Genomic DNA, 25,532 nt, shown 5'->3' with positions numbered 1-25,532 from the left:
TCCTTACGCTGCTCCCACTCCCTCTGTCTCATCTCGTTCTTGGTTTAGTCTTCCTGTCATATAAATATTATATACATATACATATACATATATACATACACACAGTGTCTTCTGGAAAGTTTTCAGATCCCTTGATTTTGTTCTACATTTTGTTAGGTTACAGCCTTATTCTAAAATTGATTAAATTGTTTTTTTTCCCATCAATCTATACACAATACCCAATAATGACAAAGCAAAAACAGGTTTTTAGAAATGTTTGCAAATTTATAAAAAATGCAAACGGAAATATCACATTTACATAACAATTCAGACCCTTTACTCGGTACTTTGTTGAAGCACCTTTGGCAGCGATTACAGCATCGAGTCTTCTTGGGTATGACGCTACAAGCCTGGCACACTTGTATTTGGGGAGTTTTTCCCCATTATTCTCTGCAGATCCTCTCAAGCTCTGTCAGGTTGGATGGGGAGCGTTGCTGCACAGCTATTTTCAGGTTTCTCCAGAGATGTTTGATCGGGTTCTGGCTGGGCCACTCAAGGATGTTCAGAGACTTGTCCTGAAGCCACTCCTGCGTTGTGTTGCCTCTGCTTAGGGTCGTTGTCCTGTTGGAAGGTGAACCTTCGTCCCAGTCTGAGGTCCTGAGCGCTCTGGAGCAGGTTTTCATCAAGGATCTCTCTGTACATTGCTCCGTTCATCTTTCCTTTGATCTTAATTAGTCTCCCAGTCCCTGCCTCTGATTAACATCCCCACAGCGTGATGCTGCCACCACCATGCTTCACTGTAGGGATGGTGCCAGGTTTCCTCCAGACGTGACACTTGGCATTCAGGCCAAAGAGTTCAATCTTGGTTTCATCAGACCAGAGAATCTCGTTTGTATTTTGGCAAACTCCAAACATGCTGTCATGTGCCTCTTTACTGATTGGTGGAGTGTTACAGAGATAGTTGTCCCTCTGGAAGATTCTCCCATCTCCACAGAGGAACTCTAGAGCTCTGTCAGCGTGACCATCGGGTTCTTGGTCACCTCCCTGACCAAGGCCCTTCTCCCTCGATTGCTCAATTTGGCCGGGCGGCCAGCTCTAGGAAGAGTCTTGGTGGTTCCAAACTTCTTATGTATATGTGATATTTTTGTATTTTTTATTTCATACATTTGCAAAAATGTCTAAACCTGTTTTTGCTTTCACATTATGGGGTATTGTGTGTATATTGATGAGGGGGAAAAAACAATTTAATAAATTTTAGAATAAGGCTGTAATGTAATGTAAATAATCATAATAAAATGTGGAAAAGTTAATTGTTCTGAATACTTTCCAAATGCACTGTATACCGTTCAGCAGACACTTTCATCCAATTTACATTGTGACTCATATTTTATCCTTCTCTGGCTTTGCTTGACTTTTCTTCTCTTTTGTATCTCTGCAGGTGGAGAACATCCTGTTACATGATAAAGGCCACTATGTACTGTGTGACTTTGGCAGTGCTACCAATAAGTTCCAGAACCCACAGATTGAAGGAGTGCCAATAGTCGATGATGAAATAAAAAAGTTTGTGAACTTGCGTAGCTTAATACATACCATATGCTGCCTTTTTATTTCCTTTGATTTGAACATATATATTTTTTTACAGCTGTAGAAAAATACAGTTCCGAGGAATATAGGCCTTTTCAGCCGAGCCTCGTCAGAGGTTAGCCTTGTTCGTTCAATAAGCATCATGATGTTCTTTATCCTCCTTTTTGTGGCCTTGTCCTATTCTCTCTCAGGTACACCACTCTGTCATATCGTGCCCCTGAGATGGTAAACCTCTACAATAGCAAGATTATCACTACTAAAGCTGACATATGGGTGAGTGGATGTTGTATTTTCGATCTAGGCTTTAGTCATGGTATCAGTGCCAGCTTCTGATTTGTATGGGGCTTTTTTACAGTCCACTTTGTAGCATATCTGTCACAGAATGCTCATGAAACTAAATGAAAACTTCAAGCTAATATTTGGTTTAGTTAGTACAGTAGGAAGTTAGAAGAGCCATATTTGTGTGGAGAAGCCTTTTCCCTTCAGGTTTCTCGAGGCATTTGGGTGTTGGCTCTAGATGGTATGTAACTTTATTATTGTGTGTTTTCTCTCCAGGCGATGGGCTGTTTGCTGTATAAGCTGTGCTACTTCACTCTACCCTTCGGGGAGAGTCAGGTGGCCATCTGTGATGCCAGCTTCACCATTCCTGATAATTCCCGCTACTCCTACAACCTGCACTGCCTCATCCGTCAGTATTCCACCACTCACTGTATCTGCTATGGAAATTAGTGTAGATTCTACAACGCCATTACGTATTTTATGAGTCCTGTACTACATGTTATCTCCTTATCTAACCATGCTTAATCTATAGGTTGTGGGTTAGTCAGGGTGTTGCTTTTCTCTCTTCTGGTGTGGTTCAATTGGTCTCACTTTTTCTCTCACATTTCCACCTCTCCTTCTCACTCTGTTGGTGTTTGTCAGGGTACATGCTGGAGCCCGACCCTGACAAAAGGCCTGACATCTACCAGGTGTCCTACTTTGCTTTTAAATTGGCTCGTCGGGACTGCCCTGTTCAGAATGTGAAGGTCAGTCTCTCTCTGCTCTGTGGTCAGGGTGACCTCTGTAGGGGGGTGACTTTTTCTAGTCTGTATGTCTGTCTCTCTCTGCTCGGGGAATAGTCTGTGGATTGGTCTCTAACGGGCTCTGAGCCAGACCTACCAATGTTCTATTCAGTCGATGTCCTGATGCTTTTGAATGTGCTTGTCATCTGTTGTCATGTGGTTCCATTCCCTCCTAAATATAAATGTACAATACTTTCATCTCTAATCTACCCCCATATAGAACTCTCCAATTCCTGCTCAACTCCCTGAGCCAATCAAAGCCAGTGAGGCAGCTGCAGCGAAGAAGAGCCAGAGCCAGACACAGAGTAAGGCTAGGTAAGTCTGTTTGCTGGTGTTTGTCATACAGGGGGGCTGCCTGAGTAATCTTTTGGTTGTTGTCGTTATACACACCAGTATTAAGGCTAGTATCCTTATTTTTTGTCAGTTGTCTGTTCTCTGTTTTGTTTTGACATCATTCATAAGGTAATTTCGTACCATTGACAAGTTGACCACCAACTCTCACCTTTGTCCCCCAGGTTGACAGATCCTGTCCCCACCACTGAGACCTCCATCACGCCGCGGCAGAGGCCCAAAGCTGGCCATGCCCAGCCCAGCGCTGGCATCCTACCCATTCAACCAGCTGCCCTCACCCCTCGCAAACGGGCCAATCTCCCTGCCCTTCCTCTCGGTCTGTACCAACCGGCCACTCTGCTGTTGTACTGCAATTAGGCTAACATTGGTTTATTTGGAAGCATGTTAGGTACTCAATACATGCACAGAAGCGACTGAGGTAGATTCTCTACCCCAGGCCGGAACTTACTTACTAATCATTTGTAGACTGCAAATTGACCGCAAGAAGCCCAAACAGATACAATATTTGACTCAGACATAATCATTTAAAACCTTCCTTACACCAGCATACGATCACGTATACCTCTATTTATTTTACATTTTGCAGGAAGAAATCTCTTTAGATGCACCATCTTGTTTTCAAGAGTGTCCAAATGAAGAAAAAAAACATACTTGGTAACAAGAATAATATGGCAGCTACTGTATAATAACAATAAAATAATAATGTAAAACTTACATAAACAGCATAAAGTTATACAACTACTAGGCCTAAAACAAATAAAAACTACAGATATAACTACTTATACAACTAATAAAACTAGGTACCTATAATACTGTATATTGATGCATACATATTTATAAATATCTTCATGTTGATGTTTCTATTAGTAAAAAACACTATTATGAGTGTTGAAGAAAAAATCCCAAATTCAAATCACTTGGAGCTGATTTTCCTGATGTTTTTACACTTATGTCCAACAAGGAAAATCCTCCTCACCCTTTTTGTTTTTGCTCAGAACCCTGCTCTACCCTAATGGCAGCATGCTAAGTTGGACAACATTTAAGTAGATAGAGGACATTGAGTACTAGCCACGATAAATAAATGTCTGCATAAGTGGGCATGTACCAGAAGAAGCTAGGTAGCTCACATAGAGCTGAACCTGAACTGACCTGAAACATACTTGTTCCCCCCCCACTTTTGATAAATCAACAATATTCTCTTAAGGTTCAAACTGCTCAGAACATTCTGCCAAATTTGGTTGAATTATTTCTCAAATTAGATCCAAGTTATATTTAGTAGAAAATGATCGGTCTCTCATTTAGAAACCAATGGAGAGAACACTTGGCTGGTCTGTTTAGTTTGTCTCTCAACACTCTCATCTAATGAGGTCTTGCCAAAGAGTTGCCGTGCTCTGATTATTTTTCCCGCCTCTAACAAGACACACTGCTCTAGAGCAGAATGACTTCACTTTGTTTTTGTGCTGCTTTTCCGCCAGTGATAGACAGGACACTGGAGAGTTGTGTACTTTATTGCATTTTGATGGGGAATTACCTTAACTCAATTATTTAACCATGCAGAGCCAAGCCACTCACTGCTTATGACACCTGCCATGTCTAATTATGTTACTGTATTTCTCAACAGGGAGGTAATGTAATTAACAAACAAAATAACACTTAGCAGCCAATTCATTTCCGTATCTATTAGACCACATTACCATGGCAGCAGCATTCTGCAGATTGACCATAGGCTAAGCTAATTCCCTATAACTCCTATAGGACATGAACTGTCATTGTTGCAAAAAAATATTCCCTTTCACCAATTCCACTTCTTCTCAATGACAACTCTTCCATCAACCGTATGGTTTGCGGGAAGAGTATATGGCAGCCGAAAAGATGGCTGCGTTACATTGGCGAGAGTCTCACTCTCTGCCATGGCATCAATGGGGGTGCTTTGGAAATTGCTTACATGGAACTTTCTCTGTCCCTTATGCTTGGTGCTAAAGAGACAAATGTTGAGCTGTGGACTACTGTTATTGAACAAATAAGACGACTGCTATAATATCTGCAGTAAACCGGGTCCTGTGGGGATGGGTGGGGGTTTAGTCTAGTCTTTTATCCTAACTGTTGTCTTGTCTGTGTACCATTAAATTAACAAATGTAAATGCATTTAACGTAACCTTTAACGGAATGTGTGACGACAACATTGTTTGTATTAATATAGCATGAAAAATATATTTGAATTGTTTCATGGCTTGTATAGTAACCAGATTCTGTACTCCTTGCAGGAGTCAACTTAAACCTTGCCCAGCAAGCGGCAGCCCTCCAATCACAGAAGGCACAGACCACAGCTCCGCCTCAGCCAGTGACCGGCCGTTCACAGAACCCTCCTAGTCAGGCCACACTTCAGCTGGGTGGAAAGCCCCAAGCTGTTGCTCAGCAGAAGCAGGTAAAGCCAGGCAGCCACCCAAGCCCACAGCCATACCACCCTGCATCCCACTGCTGGCTTGTCTCTGAAGTCAAGCAGGGTTTGGTCTGGTCGATCCCACTCTTAGCAGCGTTGGCAGAAAGTGGATGTTGACTGTTCTCAGGGATACAATGTCTCAGAATGAGTGCTTATCTAGGATCAGGTCACCCCTGTCCATGACGTAATCTTATTTATTGTTATTTAAAAGGAATAACTGATCTCAAATCAGCATTCCTGCTCTGAGAAGTGACCATAGATACTGAAGATTTTTAATGTGCATTGTGATAGTTGTAAGCTTTCTGGTGCAATAATAACCACCAGGTGGGTGCTTCCATGTTGGTGGTGGCGTCACCAGGTGAGTTTCCCCCCATAGTGCTCTGAGAATCTGGAAGTTATTAAAGAATTACAGTACCGACCAGTCTTTTTTTCTTTTTTTTTACACAAATGTGTTAATATAATTGCTAAAAAACGATTTGAATGAGAATGTTCCTCTTTACACTCTAAAGGGTCAGGAAAAATGTATTTCAAAGAAATGTAGAAAACGTGTAGGATTTTGTTGCTTAGTGAATTCAGGACACTTATACCAGCTGTAAAATACCTTCTGTAAGACGAGTTGCTGCTCAGGGTTGGGTTATTGTTTAGTCGCCCCTTGTATAGACTGTGTCATGGAACAAGCTTGGATAAGGAGATAAGTCAAGTGCAGGAAACTTTTCACCAAACAGAGAAGAAGCGAGCATTAAAGAGGAAAATGAACCAAAGACGGTAACACACAATGGCTCCCCTTTACATTTTCATGACATGTTTTACAGTCTCCGATTTATAACAAAGACACAAGTGATGGAGTAATGTGTCCTTAGTTTTTAGTTAGGGAAGGCAGTTTTCCAGTATTATATGTATCGTTCTGAACCCACGATAACAGCCACATGCATTCTTAGTGGCACGCTATGTTGTCTGTGTGTAAAGCAGCTTTGTCTTCGTTGTCATGGTTTGTTGACGCTGTGTGCTGTCGTCCGTCTTTGTGTGGTAGCTAGGGCAACTGCAGCAGCAGCCAATCGCGGCAGCAGTCACCGCAGCAGGGGGAGGAGTCCCACCTGTGCAGGCCAAGACTGAGGCCCCGAGCGCCCCACTACAGGCTGTGCCTCCCTCGCTGGCCAGTCCCATCCCCCAGAAGGCCCAGGTCCCGTCTAGCCCAGCCCCACCCAAAGCCCCAGCACGTCGTAAGCAGGCCGGCCAGAGCCAGGCCCAGCAGCAGCCAACCGTTCAGCCCACTCCAGCCCAACCTCCGGCTGCACAGCAGCCTACAGCTCAGCAGCAACCAGTTCCTCTACAACCAGTTGCCCAGCAACCAGTGGCCCAGCTAGAAGCGGACCAACAGCCACCTGTCCAGGCCCAGTCCATCCCTGCTAAAACCAGTCAGAACACAGCTGAGACAGAGACGGTAACATACCTGCAGCCTAAAACGATTCTGCTCCCTGAGCTGTCAAAGCCTGCTTGAAAGTGACATCAGGCCATCCGTTGTTTCACCCAGACATCCATCGTCAATGGCAATGCCATCAGCCTTCATCGTTTTCTTGTCTTTTCAGTTTTGTTCATTTGAGTGTTGTTCTCTTAGTTCCTTAAAACCCCCTGCGAAATCCATTGTGATCCTTGTGAATGTTTGAATTATCCTCATTTCGGTGTGATAGACTCTTGTTTTACCCATTTCTTTTCACTTTAATTTGTATTATTTTACTTTGTTCACCACATTTTATTTTGTGTTGTATGTATTTGGCATTGACAGTTATTCATTAGTGAGTGCGTTTAGTTCTTTAAAATGAGTCTCCTCTTCTTCCCCCTATTTGTGTTGTTTAGATGATCTGTTTCCTCTCTCTGTCACTCCAGACTTCTCTTCCTGCTCTGTCCAAGACCCCGCCCCACTCTCCAAAGGCTGCAGAGCGCACCCCGAGTGACTTTACCCAGAATTCGGTCGGTGGGCTACCTAGAAGTGACTCCACCCAGCCACTGCAGGAGGCCACAGCAGAAGATGGCCCCGACCAGTTAATGTAAGATATGGAGAAACGACGTCATCACCTGAAATATCAGCCTTAATTAAATATATTTAGTTTTGAATGTGTAATAACAAGTTAACCTGTTTCGGCCTTTGTGTGTTTTTCCAGATCTGTTGGTACAATTCCACCCAATTCTACCCAGTCCCTTCAGCAGAGTATTTGTGAACCTGCCCAGGATGGCAACTTTGCTGCCTTTGCCCCTTCCCCTGCCTCTGCCCCTGGCCCTCCCATCGGCTCCCTCAGTCAGCCCGCCTGGAACCCTTTTGGTGATGATGACTTCTCCAATCTCAGTGCGGAGCATCTGATTAACAAAGACTTGGTTGACGAACGGGCTGATGGTAAGGCTGTGTGTGAAATAATGTGTTCATAATTCTAAGAGATGGGCGCTAAAAGTACAATCTTCTACCTAATTTGTAATATATCCTCTGCTATAATACTATTTCCAACCAGATAAAGCTGCAGTATAAGTTACTTTGTCTTTTTCGCTGTTAGACGTGTCTGCAGAGGTGGAGACGGCCCCCACAGAGGACCTGATACCTGGCCTGCTGGAGGTCTCCTCCCCTCGGGAAACAGCCCCCCAACCTGCTGGTGAGACCCTTCTCATCTCCATCACTCATATCTCCCTACTGTATATCTCTCAGATATCCCCATAGCTCCTTTGTTCTTCCTATAGCAATCACGTCCTCCATCCATTAAACAGCTACAGTGACATACCCATAGAAATCCTATGAAACGCTGTTCTATGCCTTTCTATGGCATTAAGGGAAGGGAACGCTGTTGCTATCCAACTCTCCAGACAAGGTGCATGAAATGAGGAGCAAACTGAAGAGAAAATTCAGCAGCTCTTGGAGGACAGTAGAAGTTGATAAAAGTGCTTCTATATTCCTGCTGAGTGAATGGTCCACTCTGTGACCTCATCAATGGCCCTCTGAGCTCTAAGACATTTCTATCTGAAAGCTTTCATTAACTCTGTATGCTCAAATCTCTAGCTAGCCGTTTAATGGGACCTCTTCACTGAATAACTTACCAAGAAAACCCTGTCTCTTTGCCTTGAGCTCTCCATGCTCAATCATCTCTACTTCTAATCAGACGGAGATGGACATGCCGTACTTTGTGTATCTCTAAAGTGTTCATTAGTGTGTCTGTTGTTTTCCCCTGCCTTACTACTTACTGTAGAAGTAGAGCAATCTGAAGACCTCCTTGGCCTGGATACAGGAGAGTCTTTGTTGACTGTTCCTGTCCCGTTCAGCATCCTAGCACTCTCAGACACTCCAGGTAAGGAAGTGTCCTTTTCTATTGTGTAAAAGCACACTCCAAATCACTTAACTCGCGTATCAACATGACATACTGTGATGCTGGCAATCTATTGCCAACGTTAAGACCAGAATTAGGGTGCTTTCGTAAATTCAATCTGGGAATCTACCTTAAGTTCAGAGCTCTCTGGTTTGAGAGTGCCAGAGCACAGAATAGTTAATGAATTTACGAACAACATGTGTCTGTTGTTAGGATAGGTGCCAGTAAACATTAACACTAAACTGAATTCAATTGTTGCCAGTAACACCGTTACAAGGAATAACCCTCTAGGGGCGGCAGGTAGCCTAGTGGTTAGAGCGTTGGGCCAATAACCCGAAAGGTTGCTGGATCGAATCCCCGAGCTGACAAATAAAAATCTGTCGTTCTGCCCCTGACCAAGGCACTGTTCCCCGGTAGGCCGTCATTGTAAATAATAATTTGTTCTTTATGGACTTGCCTAGTTAAATAAAGGTTACATTTTAAAAAATTAAAAAATAAATAATAATAATTACATAAACAGTCTACTCGCTATGGTGAGTAAAATGGTTGGAGTGATCTCGCTCTGTGTGTCTAAAAGTAGCTAGCAATCTAGCCAATGTTCGCTAGTTAGTTTCGATGCTTGACTGCTGTTGTGAGGTCAGAACACTCTGATGAACCCTACTCCTCGGCCAGTGTCTCCAGTATGCACTCTGATCACTCCGAGAGCGAAACGCTCTGAATTTACAAATGGCCCAGAGCTAATTTACGAAGGCACCCTTGGTATCCACACACAATTAGTGTTCCTTTGTGGTCATGGCAACCCTGGACTGTTCCACTTAGTGGTTCTCAAAAACCTTTCAACGCCTCCTCTTTTGTTGATTCAGCCTAAAATAAAGCCCAAAATAATGCAGCACTTCAAATTGTAACGTGGCATTTTGCTCTAAGGAAGCCAAAGTACTGCTAGTCACGTTGCTAGCAATGATGTACAGTGCTCTCTCTCCCCCCAGTTTAAGGGGCTGTAGTGAACTTGTTTTGGCAGTCCACTGGCTCAGCTGGAAGTACATAGTGGAGAGGTGGGTTGTGTTGTGAGAACCTGGTGTGCAGAGTGGTCTTTAGGGATAACCCCGGCTAGTGGACGTAGCTATTAGCTAGCACTCTCTGTGTGACCGTTTTATTCATCTGGTGTGAAAGTAACATTTAGGGTTTTGTGGCTGTGTGAACAAACATCTCATTGTTTTACTTTGAGAGTACTAATTCGAAATGCATTTTAACTGGCCTGTTGGAATGTGGTGGAAAGAAAGCTTATAAAAAGGTTTCTTCAACGTGAGCGGTTCTTCAGCAAATAGTTTCGTTGCCCTAGAAGATCCTCTTGCTCTTCTGTAAGGAGAGATTCTTTCCTCTATTTAGCTCTGTTTTAATGTCTGTCTCCAGCTTTATTTGTCCTAATATGTCATTCTGTTATCACCTTTGTCTTATCCATCTGTAATCAATGAATTTATACCCAACCTATTTTTTCCATTTTCTCATTTCTTTATCTTATTTTTGTTTAAGTCACTGGTACATAAAAAAACATTTTCTACTATTTTTGTTGTGTTTATTTATCAACATAATCGATTACAAAACCCTTGAAAGCTAATGTAAAAGTCAATAGCTTAATTAAACAATTGAAAACTTTTCCAGTTTTTTTTAAGGCTTCTATTGATTAAAACACTATCAATGTTGATAATGTACAGTAAATACCATGGCAGACGATCTCCATGAGGGCTCTCAATTACTACTGACTGGAATAGATTGTCATATCATTACGTCTCAGCCATATCTGGCTATTTGGAGCTAGGGGACACTAGTGTGGCCCAGTTGGTAGAGCATGGCACATTTTTTATTTATTTAACCTTTATGTAACTAGGCAAGTCACTGAAGATCAATGTCTTATTTACAGTAACGGCCTAGGAACAGTGGGTTAACTGCCTTGTTCAGGGGCAGAACGACAGATTTTTACCTTGTCAGCTCGGGGATTCGATCAAGCAACCTTTCGGTTACTGGCCGAACGCCCTAAACGCTAGGCTATCTTTTGCCCCAAACATGTCACGCCAGGGTTGGGGGTTTGATTCCCACGGGTGACCAGTATGAAATGTTTTTTTAAAGTATGCCCTCACTACTGTAAATCGCTCTGGATTTGAGCATCTCCTAAATTACCCAAATGTAAATATGAATTAATCAGCAATGTTCCTTCGTTGGCTCCCCATGAACTGCGGTGCTACCGTTTACACTATACCAGGAAATGGCCCTTAACGATATGCGTGGGTTGAGTGTGGTCAAAGTTGTATAGGCCTACACGTGAGCGATAAAATATGTTGTTCTGTGCATTCTCTGCAAATAATGGGCAGGCTTGGAGGATCCACGGAGTGCATCTTTGGAGGAGATTAGTTCCAGAAAGTGTACATGAGCCTATCTATATAGGCCTATATTTCTGAAAACGTAAATACGATATTGTGGTCTCTATACTTCCATCCCATGATGTGCTGGAGCTGTGTCATCATTTGCCCTTATTGAACACCCATCCTCCCACATTCCCTATAGCATAGCTCCCTTTGCTTTTCTTCCTTTCTATTCATCACTTCTCCTTCACCCTCTTCTCATCTCTCTCTCTTTCTTCACCCCTTTTCTCCATCCTCACTTGCACTGCTAAATTCGATGGTGTTTTCTGTTCTGGCCATGACTATGTGAAATGCTATACTCGCTAGGTGAAGTAATGCTGCCACTCTCACTTTTTCTTACTGTTCTCTCTCTCTCTCCATTTTCTCCTCCTTGCTCTTCTTTTCTCTCTGGGCCTATAGAGAAGCTTATTGAGGGACTGAAGTCCCCAGATACACACCTCCTGCTCCCTGACCTCCTGTCCATGGCTGATCCTTTTAGTGGAACTATGGAGGAGGCTGTCAATGGTAAAAGTACTTTGTCTTTCAGCCTCTCCTGGAGATTTCACAACTGTACCCACTTTTACATTGCTCTCCAAAAGTCAAGGTTTTCCATTGAATGCTCCATGGCAATGTCCTCTATCTGCCCTATGTTTATCTTATTTTGTTCTCTTGTGGGTGTCCTCTTAATCCCTCACTTTCTCCCTGTCTCCGCCTCCCTTCCTTGTTCTCCGCCTCCCTCTTTGCTTCCCGCTCGCCTTCTCTTCCCTCTCTCTCTCTCTCTACGTGTACAGTAGTGGGTCCAACAGAGGAGTCTCTGGTGAGTCTGGACTTTCTGATCCCTGGTCTGGAAGCTCCTGTGTCCCAGTCTGAGACAGACTCTGCACTGCTTCCTGGTTAGTTTCTGTCTCGCAGGCAAGACGACACGCAATCTAGATGTTCCCAGAATACAATGCAACAGTGGAAGATGATGATTTAGATCCGAGGAAACAAAAAGGTTTAGGTTGACGTTTTTACTGGTAATACCAGCTCCACGATGGTAGTGGGTCATTGTGTAAGGTTTTCAGAGGATGGAATGAAGCCATTGAGTACAATGACCACAGTTGATTGATATTTGGAGTGTTTGTCTATTATTAGCCTGGTTAGTCCAGTTATTAACGTGTCATTCACAACCAATGTTCTGATTCAAAACTGACATGAAATAAAATGGCTAATTTGAAATGGAGAAATGAAAAAGCATAGGCCCACTTCAACTCTGAAAAACAGATGACGGTGTCCTTGCACAACTATTATTCACAGGACGAGGCTGTTTTTTTGAGAATTGGGACGTTTATTATGCTGTGTATTTAATGCAAGTCTCTGTAATTGCATCACCCGGGGCTTTGTTGAATGATTTGATGATGCAAGCAAAAATACATCACATCTGTGTAGGCTCATTTCTGGACAGGGCATAGTACAATGACTCACTTACGGTTGGATACTTTGATGTGTAGTGCCTCTTTTATCATACATTCTATAGCGTGACATTTAAAGGCCCGATGTAGCCGTTTTTATATCAATAGCAAATCATTTCTGGGTAACAATTAACTCACTGTAATAGATTTCCATTAAAATGGGCAAAAATAGCTTTTTTGTCCCCAAAAATCTCAAGCAAGAATTTTGTTAGGACTGTCTGGGAATGGTGTGGGTGGGGAAGGGAAAACTGAAAATTAGCTGTTATTGGCAGAGAGGTTTAGAACGTTCTTTGTTATCGGTCTATTAACCAATTTATCACATGGTGACGTCACCATGGAAAGCCAAAACTCCCGCCCATGCAAACCTGCTGGTTTGAAGGTCCTAGGTAGATTGTATTCAACCAGCAACCCTCCGGAATAACACTGATCAAATTTGTTCACTCTTTTACAGTGTTAGTTCAGCTGTTGTACAATATGATACAAAACACAGGAAAAGCAGAATTTTGACTGCGCTGAGCCTTTAATAAGTGCTACTAGGAACATGTGGAGTTTTTTTCATACTTTGTCCTTGGTGCTTTAAAATGTTTTACTAAACATTATACAGTGATTCATTTATCCTGAACTAACAATTCCTGTTACCTCGTCTAAATCTCGCCTCCTCTGCCCTCCCTCCCAGACCCCCTGCTTGTGGAAGACACTCTGCTGGGCTGCTCTCTCATCTCTCCCCCCTCTGGAGCCTACTCTTTCTCCTCTGCTCCCGCTTCCACTGGCACTGGGTCTGTTCTGGATGAGTTTGACCTGGTATCTGCGGGTTGCACCCAGCTGCTGGCAGGTAAGGCACACCCACAAGCCCGAACTGTGCCACTTAGGCCTACAATTGGAGAGGCGAGTGTGCTTCTGTTTAAACTTGATGTATCTTGTAGGAACAACTGATTAGGTTATCCCTGTTAAGAGGCTAGCTCTAGTCACAACTACGCTAGTAGGCTCTACTGACTTGCATTCTAACTCTGAACCTCTGTAGCTGCGCGACACACCACCTCCTATTCCTCCTTTATCTCTCTCTATTTCGGACATTTCTTATTCCTCTCCCAAACACCTTAACCTCCCCTTCCTCCTTTCTCTGCCTTCCTCTTCTGCAGACTCCTCTGATCTCCTGATCCCAGGCTTTGAGCCTGCGCCAAGTGCAGAGACGGGCAACGAGGATGAGTTTGACCCCATCCCTGTCACGGGCTCCAAAAACTCCTCTCAAGGTAAGGACAGGGTGGTGTTCAAGCCAGCCTTCATGCAGGGCCAGGAGGAAGGGCAGAGAATGGGTTTGTGGGCCTTGTCCCACACTCTGAGATGATGATGTCCTACTGTTCCTCAGCCATGGTCAGATGAATTCTGGGATTGATTCCAGTCAGTGTCCTCAGTAGTGTAATTGAACCCTGCTCCTCTTCCCCTCTTAGATTAATCTGAGTAGCCATTCTCCCTGTGTGTAGTTATTCCTTCTTCTAACGACGCTCATAGATTGTATGTGGAGAGCAATTCCGCTTACTTCCTGTCTTTGTCTTCTGTAACTGCATCTTCTCTTCCTCTTTTCCCTGGCTTCTCTGTTCTTTATTCCCTCCCCTGCTTTCTCCCCCTGTCCTTCCTCCCCCCTGCTTCGCCCTGGCCCACCCCCCCTGCCCCCCTCGTCTCTGTCCGGCCAGTTTCAGGAGGCCACTCTCGCAGTAACAGTGGCAGCTCTGAGTCCAGCCTGCCCAGCCTGGCCCGCTCCCTGCTCATGGTGGACCAGCTCATCGACCTGTAGAGGGCGCTGGGGAGCCGGGACACTAAATAGAGAGAGAGTGGGGGGGTGGAGGGATGAGGTAGAAGTAGTAACGCTCGAGAGGAGAGTAGACCCCAACATTAATCGTTACACCCCCGTTCCACTATTCGTTCCCGTGACTAACGCTTGTTCCATGTGAACTCCACCTGTGATTCCAAACACACTGGGCCATTGTCCTGTTCGTGTTTGTCCCATACCTCTGGTATTTATTCCCATCATGCCTCTGGTATTTATTCCCATCATGCCTCTGGTATTTATTCCCATCATGCCTCTTGTATTTATTCCCATCATGCCTCTGGTATTTATTCCCATCATGCCTCTGGTATTTATTCCCGTCGTGCCTCTGGTATTGATTCCCGTCATGCCTCTTGTATTGATTCCCGTCATGCCTCTGGTATTGATTCCCGTCATGCCTCTGGTATTGATTCCCGTCATGCCTCTGGTATTGATTCCCGTCATGCCCACCACTTTTCTTCTTCTGCCCTCTCATTTCATGCTTTCACAGCATTTATATTTTCTTGCCCTTCTGGGGTCATCATGGCAAACAAGGTCACGCCATGCTGCTTCTACCTTTTGCGTTGATGACACACTAACTTCATCCAAGAGTTGTTCTTTCTGTAGAATGTTTCACCATGTTTTATTCCCGTCTCTGGTATGTCTAGGATCAGTGTCCAGTCACACGGCATTGTGTCCTATAGGGAACCAGAGAACTCCACTCTTGTAGTTGTTGGCTAGTTGTTATGGTGCACAAGTAGATGTCTCCTTTCTCCACTGTTATATTTCACTTGGATTATTATTTGTTTGCACACATTTGGTAACACCAATATCACACCATTTATTTATTGTATATTGTAGACAAACAAAAAAAATCAAGGGTATATCTGCCAATTTAATTATCTACCTTTCAGTGGCCGTGTTGTCAGGGCTTGTGTTTTAGCACTTAGCATGAGGTATCATAGCCTGCAGGTAGGATGGATGGGATGTCAGATCATAGCGTGCAGGTAGGATGGATGGGATGTCAGATCATAGCCTGCAGGTAGGATGGATGGGATGTCAGATCATAGCGTGCAGGAAGGATGGATGGGATGTCAGATCATAGCCTGCAGGTAGGATGGATGGGATGTCAGATCATAGCGTGCAGGTAGGATGGATGGGATGTCAGATCATAGCCTGCAGGTAGGATGGATGGGATGTCAGATCATAGCCTGCAGGTAGGATGGATGGGATGTCAGATCCACCAGCTGTTCCAGAGGTTGACCCTTCCTTATCTGTGGAAATTAGCGAGTAAGTTCTTCAAAAAGCGAATACGTTCGCACCAACATAAGGCTTTAAGCCTACAATAACAGAAATGTGGAGTTAACATTCCCAAAGGAAGAAGCTAAGATGTGAAAACACAAGCTTGGCTAGGGAGTCGGCTGCACGTTGACAACGTTGATGCTTTTCGAAAGCATTTATTTGCTCATTTTTCTTTTCTTGACCTCTTTAGTCTGACTACATGTATACAGACAGTCCATATCATCCCTTTCATTTCAGGCTGTATGTGCCCACGCAATCATTCCCTTCAAATGTGCATTCCCACAAAACGTCCATTCCTACATGTACATAGGTCCTATATCATAGTCATTTATCGGCCCTACATACTGTAAATGTATGTTTACCTGCAATACCCACGGACTCTGATCCAGTGGTCTTTACGTTTTGGTTCCTCAAAAAGTAATTGGTCAAATGTGCTCTGTTCCTCATCTGTCATCGTAGCGTTACATTGTGAACAAAAAAAATATATATAGAAAAATTAATTTCATATGTAACTAATATTAAATGTGAGTATGAGTAGTGTTAGAGAATGAATGTATGAACTGAATATTAGTCTATAAATAAAGATGGATAATATATATAAATATAATTCTTAAGATGACTATTCTAGAAGAAATACATGATATGTTTTTCCTGTTTGTGCAGCTGTGTTTGAGAATGTGTTTCCCGCCATATTTCTCCCCGGATTACTATTGTGACATTAGTAAAAACATACAGTTATGACAATCTTAGCTTTGATCTGTTGAGGGTTGGGTAGGATTTCTCCAAGTAGCATCTGTTTACTTGCCTTCACCTAAGGAGGATTGTATTATAAACAAACTAGTTTGTTGTGCAATGGGACCACTACACAGGGAACTTTACCATGTCTTATACTGTACCATACTTACTCACGCTGTACAAAGGCAGAACTACAGTCTTCACTGAAATAGTGCCATGACTCCATGCTTTCTCCGCACAGATTTGACATGATCAAAAAGATGCATATCGAAGCATGACCGTGTTGTTGAATGTTCTGGTTTGTTGGTAGACAGTGTTGTCATTGGTGTGTGTGTGTGGACATACAGTAATGTAACTCCTAGCCAGTCTGAGTTGTTGGATGTGACGCGGTTGTGGTGTTGTTTGAACTCGCTGCAAAAACAGTGACATCGACAGTGGTGTTGGTGTTCGTCATATTGAAAAGCACAGGCCGTCTTGAATTGCGCCCGAGTCACTCTGTTGCCTATAGAGGAAGCAAGCCACTGTATCTGAGAGTAGAGCATCTGTCTTTTTGAGTGGACCACTGGAGTCAGTGATCTGATTTGAATATGGGGAACGGAAAGAAATAATGACTCGTCATATCATGTTGTCACTACTGTAAAGTGTGTAATGAAGTGGTTGTGTATCAGACAGAGGGGCAAGCACTACACAGGACTCCACGACCACCACATACACGCCCTGATAGGACTGCTCGCTATGCTGTTGGGCATTTAAGGAATTACAGATAATTGCTCTACTGCAGTATTCGAAAACAAGGCATGCCAAGCGACAACACTTATTGACAGTATTCTAAAATCCAATGTTGTGTCCCATCTATCTCAGGCTTTTGTAGACATGTGCAACCAATGGAAGGCGGAAGTTCACATCTTAGCCCCCCTCACATCATCTGCAGATAGATAGATAGATACTCATGTGGCTATTGACCTATGCAATCCTTGCTTCTTCCTGTAGACACCACTGTGCTGTTGTAAAGGTCTTGCCCTCCAGGTAGTTACATTTGTTGTTGTGAAAAACAGAGAACCTTCATGTTACCCTGTTGTTTTTGCAAAAAGTGAAAAAGCTGTTGTTCTGGATCCCTGTCCGTTTCTATGACACCCAATCATGCGTCAGAGCTGTGATTTCTGTGTGCACAAATCTATTTTTGTGAGATAACTAAAGAATTACAAAGAGAGGGATGTCGAATAAACATATTCATGTGAATGTACTGTTGTGTGGAGTATTGATTGAGGGACTGAGGGGGGGTTTGTTGAGAATTTGACGCCCTCACAGTGGCAGTCATGTGGTTAACGTAATGGATTGGCAGAGATTGATTCAGAGGGAGAGGGGCGACACATTTTAACTAGCTGTTGTCTTTTTAAAAAAACGCTTCTACTGAGGTACAATCAATTCAATCACGTACTGCAAATTAATCACTAGTTATTTTTACCTTATTTACACATGCACAGAGGTTCAATTACTCATGTTTGGGAGATGACATTCAGAGTAGATTTCTTAGTTTCATGAGAAAATATGATGGAAAATATTCCTAATCCTTGCTTTGAATACATTCACACACTTAGAATGTTGATAAGGATAACTCGTATACAAGAACTCACACACATACTTATTCCCATGGTGGCTCTCATGTCATATTAACAATTTTTTTAAATTGGGGTTAACCCCATTAACCCTCCCCTTCTGGAACTGCAAGCTAACGCTGCTCTGTCTGCTCCCTGTCTGCACAGGTAAGACTGCCTCTGTGGAAATGCATGCATGCCTGCTTGCCCCTCTGTCTCTTCCTTACTGTGGACCAATGGGTTTTCTTTTATATCCTACTATTAAAGAGAGGCATACAGAACCTACATACCCTTTGGATGATTGAATTATTTTCCTTCCATCTGTTTTCATTTTGTTCCTTTGCAAAACATGTTTTGATCAAATGTCACTGAGTTCAATGCAACTTTTTTTTTCTCCATCCTGTTCATATTTTTATCTGATTCTATAACTCTTGTTTATCATGTCTTGTTTTTTTATATATTTTAATTCCATATAAATACATTTCAAGTAGGTTTTGTTGTAAAAATCCAGGGCCTGCATTCAGTCTTCAATGAGGTCTGGAGGGCCGCACTGAAAATGTGTTATATTTTCTTGCTGTCAAAATTTGCAGAAAATAGTCATCTCCATATTTTTTTTACATTTTCTATGATTCCTAACTGTCAGGCTTTCATGTTGGTGATTATTAGTGAGGTGGACACAGTCAAGTCACACTCCTTGACTTTTTCCATATTTTGTCTTACAAAGTGGGATTAAAATGGATTTGTAATCGATCTACACACAATCTGTGATGTCAAAGTGGAAGAATCTTTTGGTTTGATCATTGCTTGACAGCCATTTTCAAGGCAAAACTGTTATAGTGTTGTCTTGGTAAGCAACTCAAGTGTATATTTGGCCTCGTTCTAGTCTTGCTGAAAGGTACATTTTTTTAAACTGTTATTTCACGTGATAAGTTGACTGAGAACACATTCTAATTTACAGTAACAGCCTGGGGAATAGTTACAGGGGATGATTAGGTGGCCAAGATGGTATGAAGGCCAGATTGGGAATTTAACCAGGACACTAGGGTTAATTAACACCCCTACGATAAGTGCCATGGGATCTTTTGTGACCACAGAGAGTCAGGACACCCGTTTAATGTCCCAGCCAAAAGACAGCACCCTACACAGGGCAACGTCCCCAATCACTGGCCTGGGGCATTGAGATATTTCTTTAGACCAGAGGAAAGGGTGCCTCCTACTGGCCCTCCAACACCTCTTCCAGCAGCATCTGGTCTCCCATCCAGGGACTGACCAGGACCAACCCTGCTTAGCTTCAGAAGCAGCAGTCAGTGTGATGCAGGTTGGTATGCTCCTGTGTCTGTTGGAAAGCAGAGTGAAACGAGTTTTCCCCTAGGATTTTGCCTGTGCTTAGCTCTATTACGTTTTTGTTCTAAAAAAAAAAATCTCCCTAGTCCTTTCCGATGACAAGCATACCCATAACATGATGTAGCCACCAACATGCTTGAAAATATGAAGACTGGTATTCAGTGATGTGTTGGATTTGCCACAAACGTAACGCTTTGTATTCAGGGGGAAAAAAGATTTCTTTGCCACATTTTTTGCAGTATTATTTTAGTGAATATATTTTCTTCCGCACAGGCTTCCTTATATCATTCTGTCATTTAGGTTAGTATTGTGGGGTAACTACAATGTTGTTGATCCATCCTTAGTTTTCTCCTTTCACAACCATTAAACTCTAACTATTTTAAAATCACCGTTGGCCACATGGTGAAATCCCTGAGTAATTTCCTTCCTCTCCGGCAACTGAGTTAGGAAGGACGCCTGTATCTTTGTAGTGACTGGGTGTATTGATACACCATCCAAAGTGTAAGTAATAACTTTACCATGCTCCAATGGATATTCAGTATCTTCTTTAATTTTACCCATCTACCAATAGGTGCCCTTCTTTGCCAGAAATTGGAAAACCTCCCTGGTCTTTGTTGTTGAATCTGTGCTTGAAATGAACTGTAAGGTCCCTCAGTTGAGTAGTTAACTGTATCTGTGGGGTACAAAGATGAAGTAGTCATTCAAAGATCGTGTTAACCACTATTATTGCACAACATCTTTACTCCTGAATTATTTAGGCTTGCTATAACAAAAGTGTTGAATACTTATTGACTCATGACAATGTGTGTAGATCAGTGACACAAAATCAAAATGTAATCAATTTTAAATTCAGGCTATAATACAACAAAATGTGGGAAAAGTCAAGTGTTGTGAATACTTTCTGAAGGCACTGTATGTCCATTATCAAATTGACACTTTCGGTTTGGTTTTACACCTTTTAAAGTATTATTTTGTTTTATTTCTAAATATCAATATCTTATCTGTTAGAGCTTGCTAGTTCTCAGAAAAGGATTGCCCCACTCCCCTGATCTCTCACTACTTTCCGAGGGGCAATGGCAGCTTCAGATTGCTCTCCTGTCTGGTCTTGTTTGACTTACCATTCAGAAATTCAATTGACACATTTTGATTTTCAGTGGGAAGTAACTAGTGTATGTGAATGGTATGTCAAATCATGTTTAGATTGTATATCATTTCCCGTCACATTCTGTGCACACCATAACAAAACTAGTCATTACAATGTGTAATGAACTTGAATGTTAGTTGACTGTCCTGGTTTAAACGGCCCGTCAGTCTGACTGTTGTCCTCTGTACCCTACAGACCTGCAGAGGGAACCTAGCAGCTGTGAGACACTACCAGGTTCCTCCAGGACCGACAGCTCTGGACCAGCTGTTGAAGAGGAGCACAGACAGAGACCTCCCTTTGCCCACAGCAGCATCATTCCCCCCTCACTGTATCCAGATGAGACAAACTCCCACCTGTTGCCTTCTAAGTCCTCTGACCAGCCAATCAAGCCCGGCCAGAAACAGTCCCAGTGTTTCTCACCTCCTACACAGCAGCACCCAGTCCCCTCCCCTGATATCTTCCTGCAGGCCCCTTTCAGGATTGCAGGGAAAGAAGGGAGAGATGTGTTTACCAACTCCCCTTTCCCTCTGGCCCACAAGCCTGCTCTGCCATCTGATCCTTTCCTCCAGGCCCCCTTTGGGAAGAGGAATGAGATAGCTGGGGCTGCTGTCACTGTCTCCCACCCTCCACAGCCCAACAAACAGCCCCTCTGCCAGGTCCAGCCAAACACCCACCATCCCCATAGTCTTTTACATCCCAGTGTCCAGGGGAAGGCCCTGTTCACACCTGTTGCTGCCCCTAGGCCCATCATCCGGCAGGCCCAGCCCAGGTACTCCCGGTGCTCAGAGGTCCCCCTGCCCCAGCAGCCTGTCGCAGCCCACCGCGTGGTATCCAGTGTGGGGCAGCAGGCTGCTGTGGGCTCGGTGGCTGTGGGCCCCCTGCACTCCTGGACCATTGGAGGCAGAGCTATAGTGGATCCATTCCTCAGGGCTCCCTTCCACCCCAGATGCCAACAGGGAAAGCCTTGATATCTGGACCCCCCCTCCCCTCTCCCCAAATTCAAAATCTGGCCCCACACCAAATGCCAAAGCTGGCCTCCATCTAGTGCCTACATGTAAGGAGGGAGGTTATCAGCGGAAGTCTGTCCCAAGCCAGCCCTGCTCTTTCCCCCTGTGGAGGGCATAACCCAGTCCCAGCAGCCCTCTTGTAAGTGTGCAATCTAGATTACTCTGGCTCCCTCTGTTGAGGATGTAATAGGTAGACTGACTGTTTTTCTGTGCAATTGCCGTATTAATCATGACTTGCTCCATCTTGCCCATATTCTTGTATAACCATATAACTTGTTTTTTTACACGCTCGTTCTACCTCAGCTTTCTGATTCGCCTTCAGATGAAACACTGGTAGATTGCGGCACTTCATTTGCATTTCATGAGGATTTCCAGGACACATCAAACTGCTAGAACTATATTGAAAATAAAGATTGTCCAGGATCGTTTCACTTTAAAAGTACTAATGGCAATCTACATTTTCTGAATTTGAGAAATCTCCCATGTAAAAGGAAAAGAAGAACAAAGGATATTGTTTTATTTGTTAATGGTTTGTGTTTGTATACTTACTGTATATAATTTTTTTTACATTGTTTTCAACACCATGTTAATAATATACTAAATGTTGTGTAAATGACATTGGGTTTATATGGTTCGACTATACTATGGTAGTACTAAATTACATCAGTTGAGTATTTTCCTGATGAGCTGGTGACATTTGACCTCTGTCAAACGTGTATATTCTCCTTCTATTACTCCATACTTTTTAACCGTTGTTTTACGTAGTTTCCTTCACAGGTCAACATAGGTCTTTAAATGTTTTATAAAAAGACCTGTTGTCAACAGCAAGAGGAAAGGCTTATCGTGAAGGATACTTAGCTTTGGTCCATAACCATAGCAGGAGTCTATCTCTATGAGGTATTTGAATGTCTTGTTAAGTTACTATGGATCAAAATGCACTCTAACACACATTAGGAACACCTTCCTAATATTGAGTTGCACCCCCCCCCCCTTCTCCTCAGAGCAGCCTCAATTCACATTGACTCTACAAGATGTTGAAAGTGGTCCACAGGGATGCTGGCCAATGTTTCGTCTAAGCTGCGCTCGGGCACGCAGCTCCCTGGGACTGCTATAAGAAATATCAGCGCGTGCAGAGAAGCACGAGATTAAACTTCACGCAACTTACTAGTTTTCCCTGTTAACACTATCACCGTTTCCCTTTACTGTGGGAATTGTGATCAAAGCAATATTAGCAACTTTCAATGCAACATCCCGAAACAAAACAAACTATGCAAGACTTAGTATGCAAAACTAACTACAAGAGATTTTGTTTTTTCGTCAGAACGCATCAGAGCAGGATTCTATTACATTGACAGGCACGCCTCGGCACATACTCTACACAGACCGGTGCGGCATAACCAATCAGAGCTGCAGTAGGCCTATATGCAAATAGACCATTGCCATATATGGATCTGTGCCATTCCTTTGAACTGGACTGTGTTTACAGCATCAGCGGTCATGGGTAGATGCACTTGTTTTGAGATCAAAGCGAGAGCTGCATGTAGCCACGTGTGCACATTTGTTCATATCCTTTGCTAGTTTGTGAGTTATTAGCCCAGTTATATATCATTTGTAGTCAGCAACGGGGGAGTGATTGTTCTCTACAAGAGCACAAAAGATGTACATTTCTAGACATCTTTGAAAAGCGAGTCAGGTAAAGAGCTTTCTTTTTGTCTTAAAGGGGCAGTGTTGTACTTTGAAACAGGCTTGAATAAACTAAGTAGCCAATAGGCAGAGGGTAGCATAATTTGTCTGATTCTCTCTAATAATGGTATGGGAATAATGATAAATTTTATTTTGTAAAGTGGTTTCTTGCATCAAACAACACAACATTTTCAGTCACCTCCTTGTCTCGATGACAAGTGTATAGCTCCACCCGGCACAGCCAGAAGAGGACTGGCCGTCCCTCAGAGCTTGGTTCCGCTCTAGATTTCTTCCTAGGTTCTGGCCTTTCTAGGGTGTTGAGGACAGCACAGCAGTCTGATGCTCTCACCTGTGATTACTGTTCAACAACACCCTCACTGGTCAATGCTTTGTTAACAACCACACTGTGCTGTTAACAGAATGAAGGATTTTTCATGAAATTATGTAGTAGGCTGGTTGTTTCTTTTTATTCAGTCCCTTTACATGTCTACCAATCTTATTAAACATTCACGTTAACAATATGCTTATTTACACATTTGTAATTGTACTCACTGTCAAGTGGCATTCTTACCACTAATGACTAATGGTCCAGAGTGATCGGTCAGAAGGGTATTTTACCAAATGTAGTCCTTATACAACATGGAAGTGAAGAGTCTTTATATCTCTGATTGCTTCAGTGTGTGCGAGCATGTTCTCAGCATCACCCTCACCATGTAGGAAATTGCAACAGAAATAGCGGTAGTAGAGTGATCTACCTGTCTGTCACACAGAAGGAGTTGATCCAGGGGCATGGCTCAGCGCTCCCTTGGGTGTGTGAGTCTAGTGCCTAACCTTCTCTGCCAGGGCTCTATGGCATCATAGTTGGCCTTTGCTTTTACTGCCTCCAACCCCTCTGCCACCTAGTTTAGCTCGTTGCCGTTGGCGCAGTGATTTGCCACAGGCATGCCTATATGAGGTCACTCTCGACAGGATTGTGTCTCTGTGTCCTATAATATCTCATTTAACCCATTTTAATCTATCAGTCACAGGGGGGAAAAGCGTTTGTACTTTACAGGCTCTAGAGAAGTTAAAGTTGTACTTATAAAAAATAAGTATTATATTATGAATGTGTCTAGTGTGATTCAGAGATGTTCCATACGATTTCTCAAAATGGTAACAAGACCACAAGCATTCATCTCCAAGGTGTACTTTTACAGAAACATTTGGTACTAGAAGTCTGTATTCAACTGCTTAAAAAAACAAATACATTGTTGAAATGTTTAAATATTGTCTTTGTACCTGTCATTTTTAAAGGGTCTAGTTTACATATGTGCCTTCATTTTTGATACATTACATCCCTGATGCTCGTGGTATATGAAAATATCTTAGCTGTCATATTTGTGACCAATGGGAAAATATAGTGGCTCGAAATTCATAGCAGATTATTATTATTTTTTTAAATGAAGTTGAGTTGGGTAATGGATATACATGATCAAGATGACTTTACCATTATCCATTAGCCTTTACACATGTTTAAATCAATGATTTTAATTGTAAATGTCATATTTTGTTATTTCAGGGAGAATTGGCCATATGTAGACACATACACTCAATTAGTGTAATATAACTTAAATATGTAATGTCAATAGGTTTGTTTAGTGTCTCTTTCACAAGGGTAGACCTGGTTTATCAGAGTACTGGGACGTAGCCACAGGTGTACACCTGGTTTTTATGGGTATTTGGGCTGAGATATGCAGGTGTAGATCTGGGTTATATTAGTATTGGGACTCAGTCAACGGTGTAGACCTGGTTTGTACTTGAGGTGCAGGGTAGACTTGGTTTACAGTTTGAGTATTCAGGCTTAGGCCAGGCTTAGTTGACTAATTGGGTTCAAGCACAGGTGCAGACTTTAGGTACCGTGTGTAATTTGGACCTGAAGTACAGGTGTAGACCTGTGTATAAATTGGGTCTGACATGTGGAATTACACATTTTTATGACAATTGGGGCTCACATGTAGCAGTAGACCAGCTGTACAGTTGAAGTCGGAAGTTTACATACACCTTGGCCAAATACATTTAAACTCAGTTTTTCACAATTTACTGAATTAAATCTAGTAAAAATTCCCTGTCTTAGGTCAGTTAGGGTCACCACTTTATTTTAAGAATGTCAAATATCAGAATAATAGTACAGAGAAGGATTTATTCCAGCTTTTATTTATTTCATCACTTTTCCCCGTGGGTCAGATGTTTACATACACTCAATTGGTATTTGGCAGCATTGCCTTTAAATTGTTTAACTTCGGTCAAATGTTTCGGGTAGCCTTCCACAAGCT

General features: G+C 42.8%; 1 protein-coding gene across 5 annotated transcripts in view; it reads left to right on the top strand.

The window, feature by feature from the left end:
• LOC129818583 (AP2-associated protein kinase 1-like) overlaps positions 1–24,484 on the top strand; it is a 31,474-nt gene extending 6,990 nt beyond the window's left edge. Inside the window, exons 5-22 of one of the 5 annotated variants that reach the window (XR_008753961.1) lie at positions 1,418–1,539; positions 1,755–1,836; positions 2,119–2,251; positions 2,485–2,588; positions 2,845–2,939; positions 3,140–3,291; positions 5,240–5,400; positions 6,446–6,856; positions 7,300–7,460; positions 7,575–7,804; positions 7,959–8,054; positions 8,643–8,741; positions 11,576–11,680; positions 11,947–12,048; positions 13,283–13,438; positions 13,746–13,856; positions 20,726–21,676; positions 21,841–24,484. Coding sequence is in view for 4 of the 5 variants with exons in the window: in XM_055874623.1 (XP_055730598.1) it covers positions 1,418–1,539; positions 1,755–1,836; positions 2,119–2,251; positions 2,485–2,588; positions 2,845–2,939; positions 3,140–3,291; positions 5,240–5,400; positions 6,446–6,856; positions 7,300–7,460; positions 7,575–7,804; positions 7,959–8,054; positions 8,643–8,741; positions 11,576–11,680; positions 11,947–12,048; positions 13,283–13,438; positions 13,746–13,856; positions 20,726–21,498 (3,093 nt within the window). In the remaining variant the exon portion in view is untranslated. Of the gene's footprint in view, positions 1–1,417; positions 1,540–1,754; positions 1,837–2,118; positions 2,252–2,484; positions 2,589–2,844; positions 2,940–3,139; positions 3,292–5,239; positions 5,401–6,445; positions 6,857–7,299; positions 7,461–7,574; positions 7,805–7,958; positions 8,055–8,642; positions 8,742–11,575; positions 11,681–11,946; positions 12,049–13,282; positions 13,439–13,745; positions 13,857–14,297; positions 17,691–20,725 lie in introns of those variants that run through there. The other 4 variants (XM_055874624.1, XM_055874623.1, XM_055874627.1 and 1 more) reach the window with 4 other exon arrangements.
• Positions 24,485–25,532: the final 1,048 nt, after the last annotated feature.

This window comes from Salvelinus fontinalis, chromosome 21 (genome assembly GCF_029448725.1).
Source record: "Salvelinus fontinalis isolate EN_2023a chromosome 21, ASM2944872v1, whole genome shotgun sequence".
NCBI lineage: Eukaryota > Metazoa > Chordata > Actinopteri > Salmoniformes > Salmonidae > Salvelinus > Salvelinus fontinalis.
The sequence above is the reverse complement of the archived record's forward strand: the minus strand, read 5'-3'. Positions and strand labels throughout refer to the sequence as shown.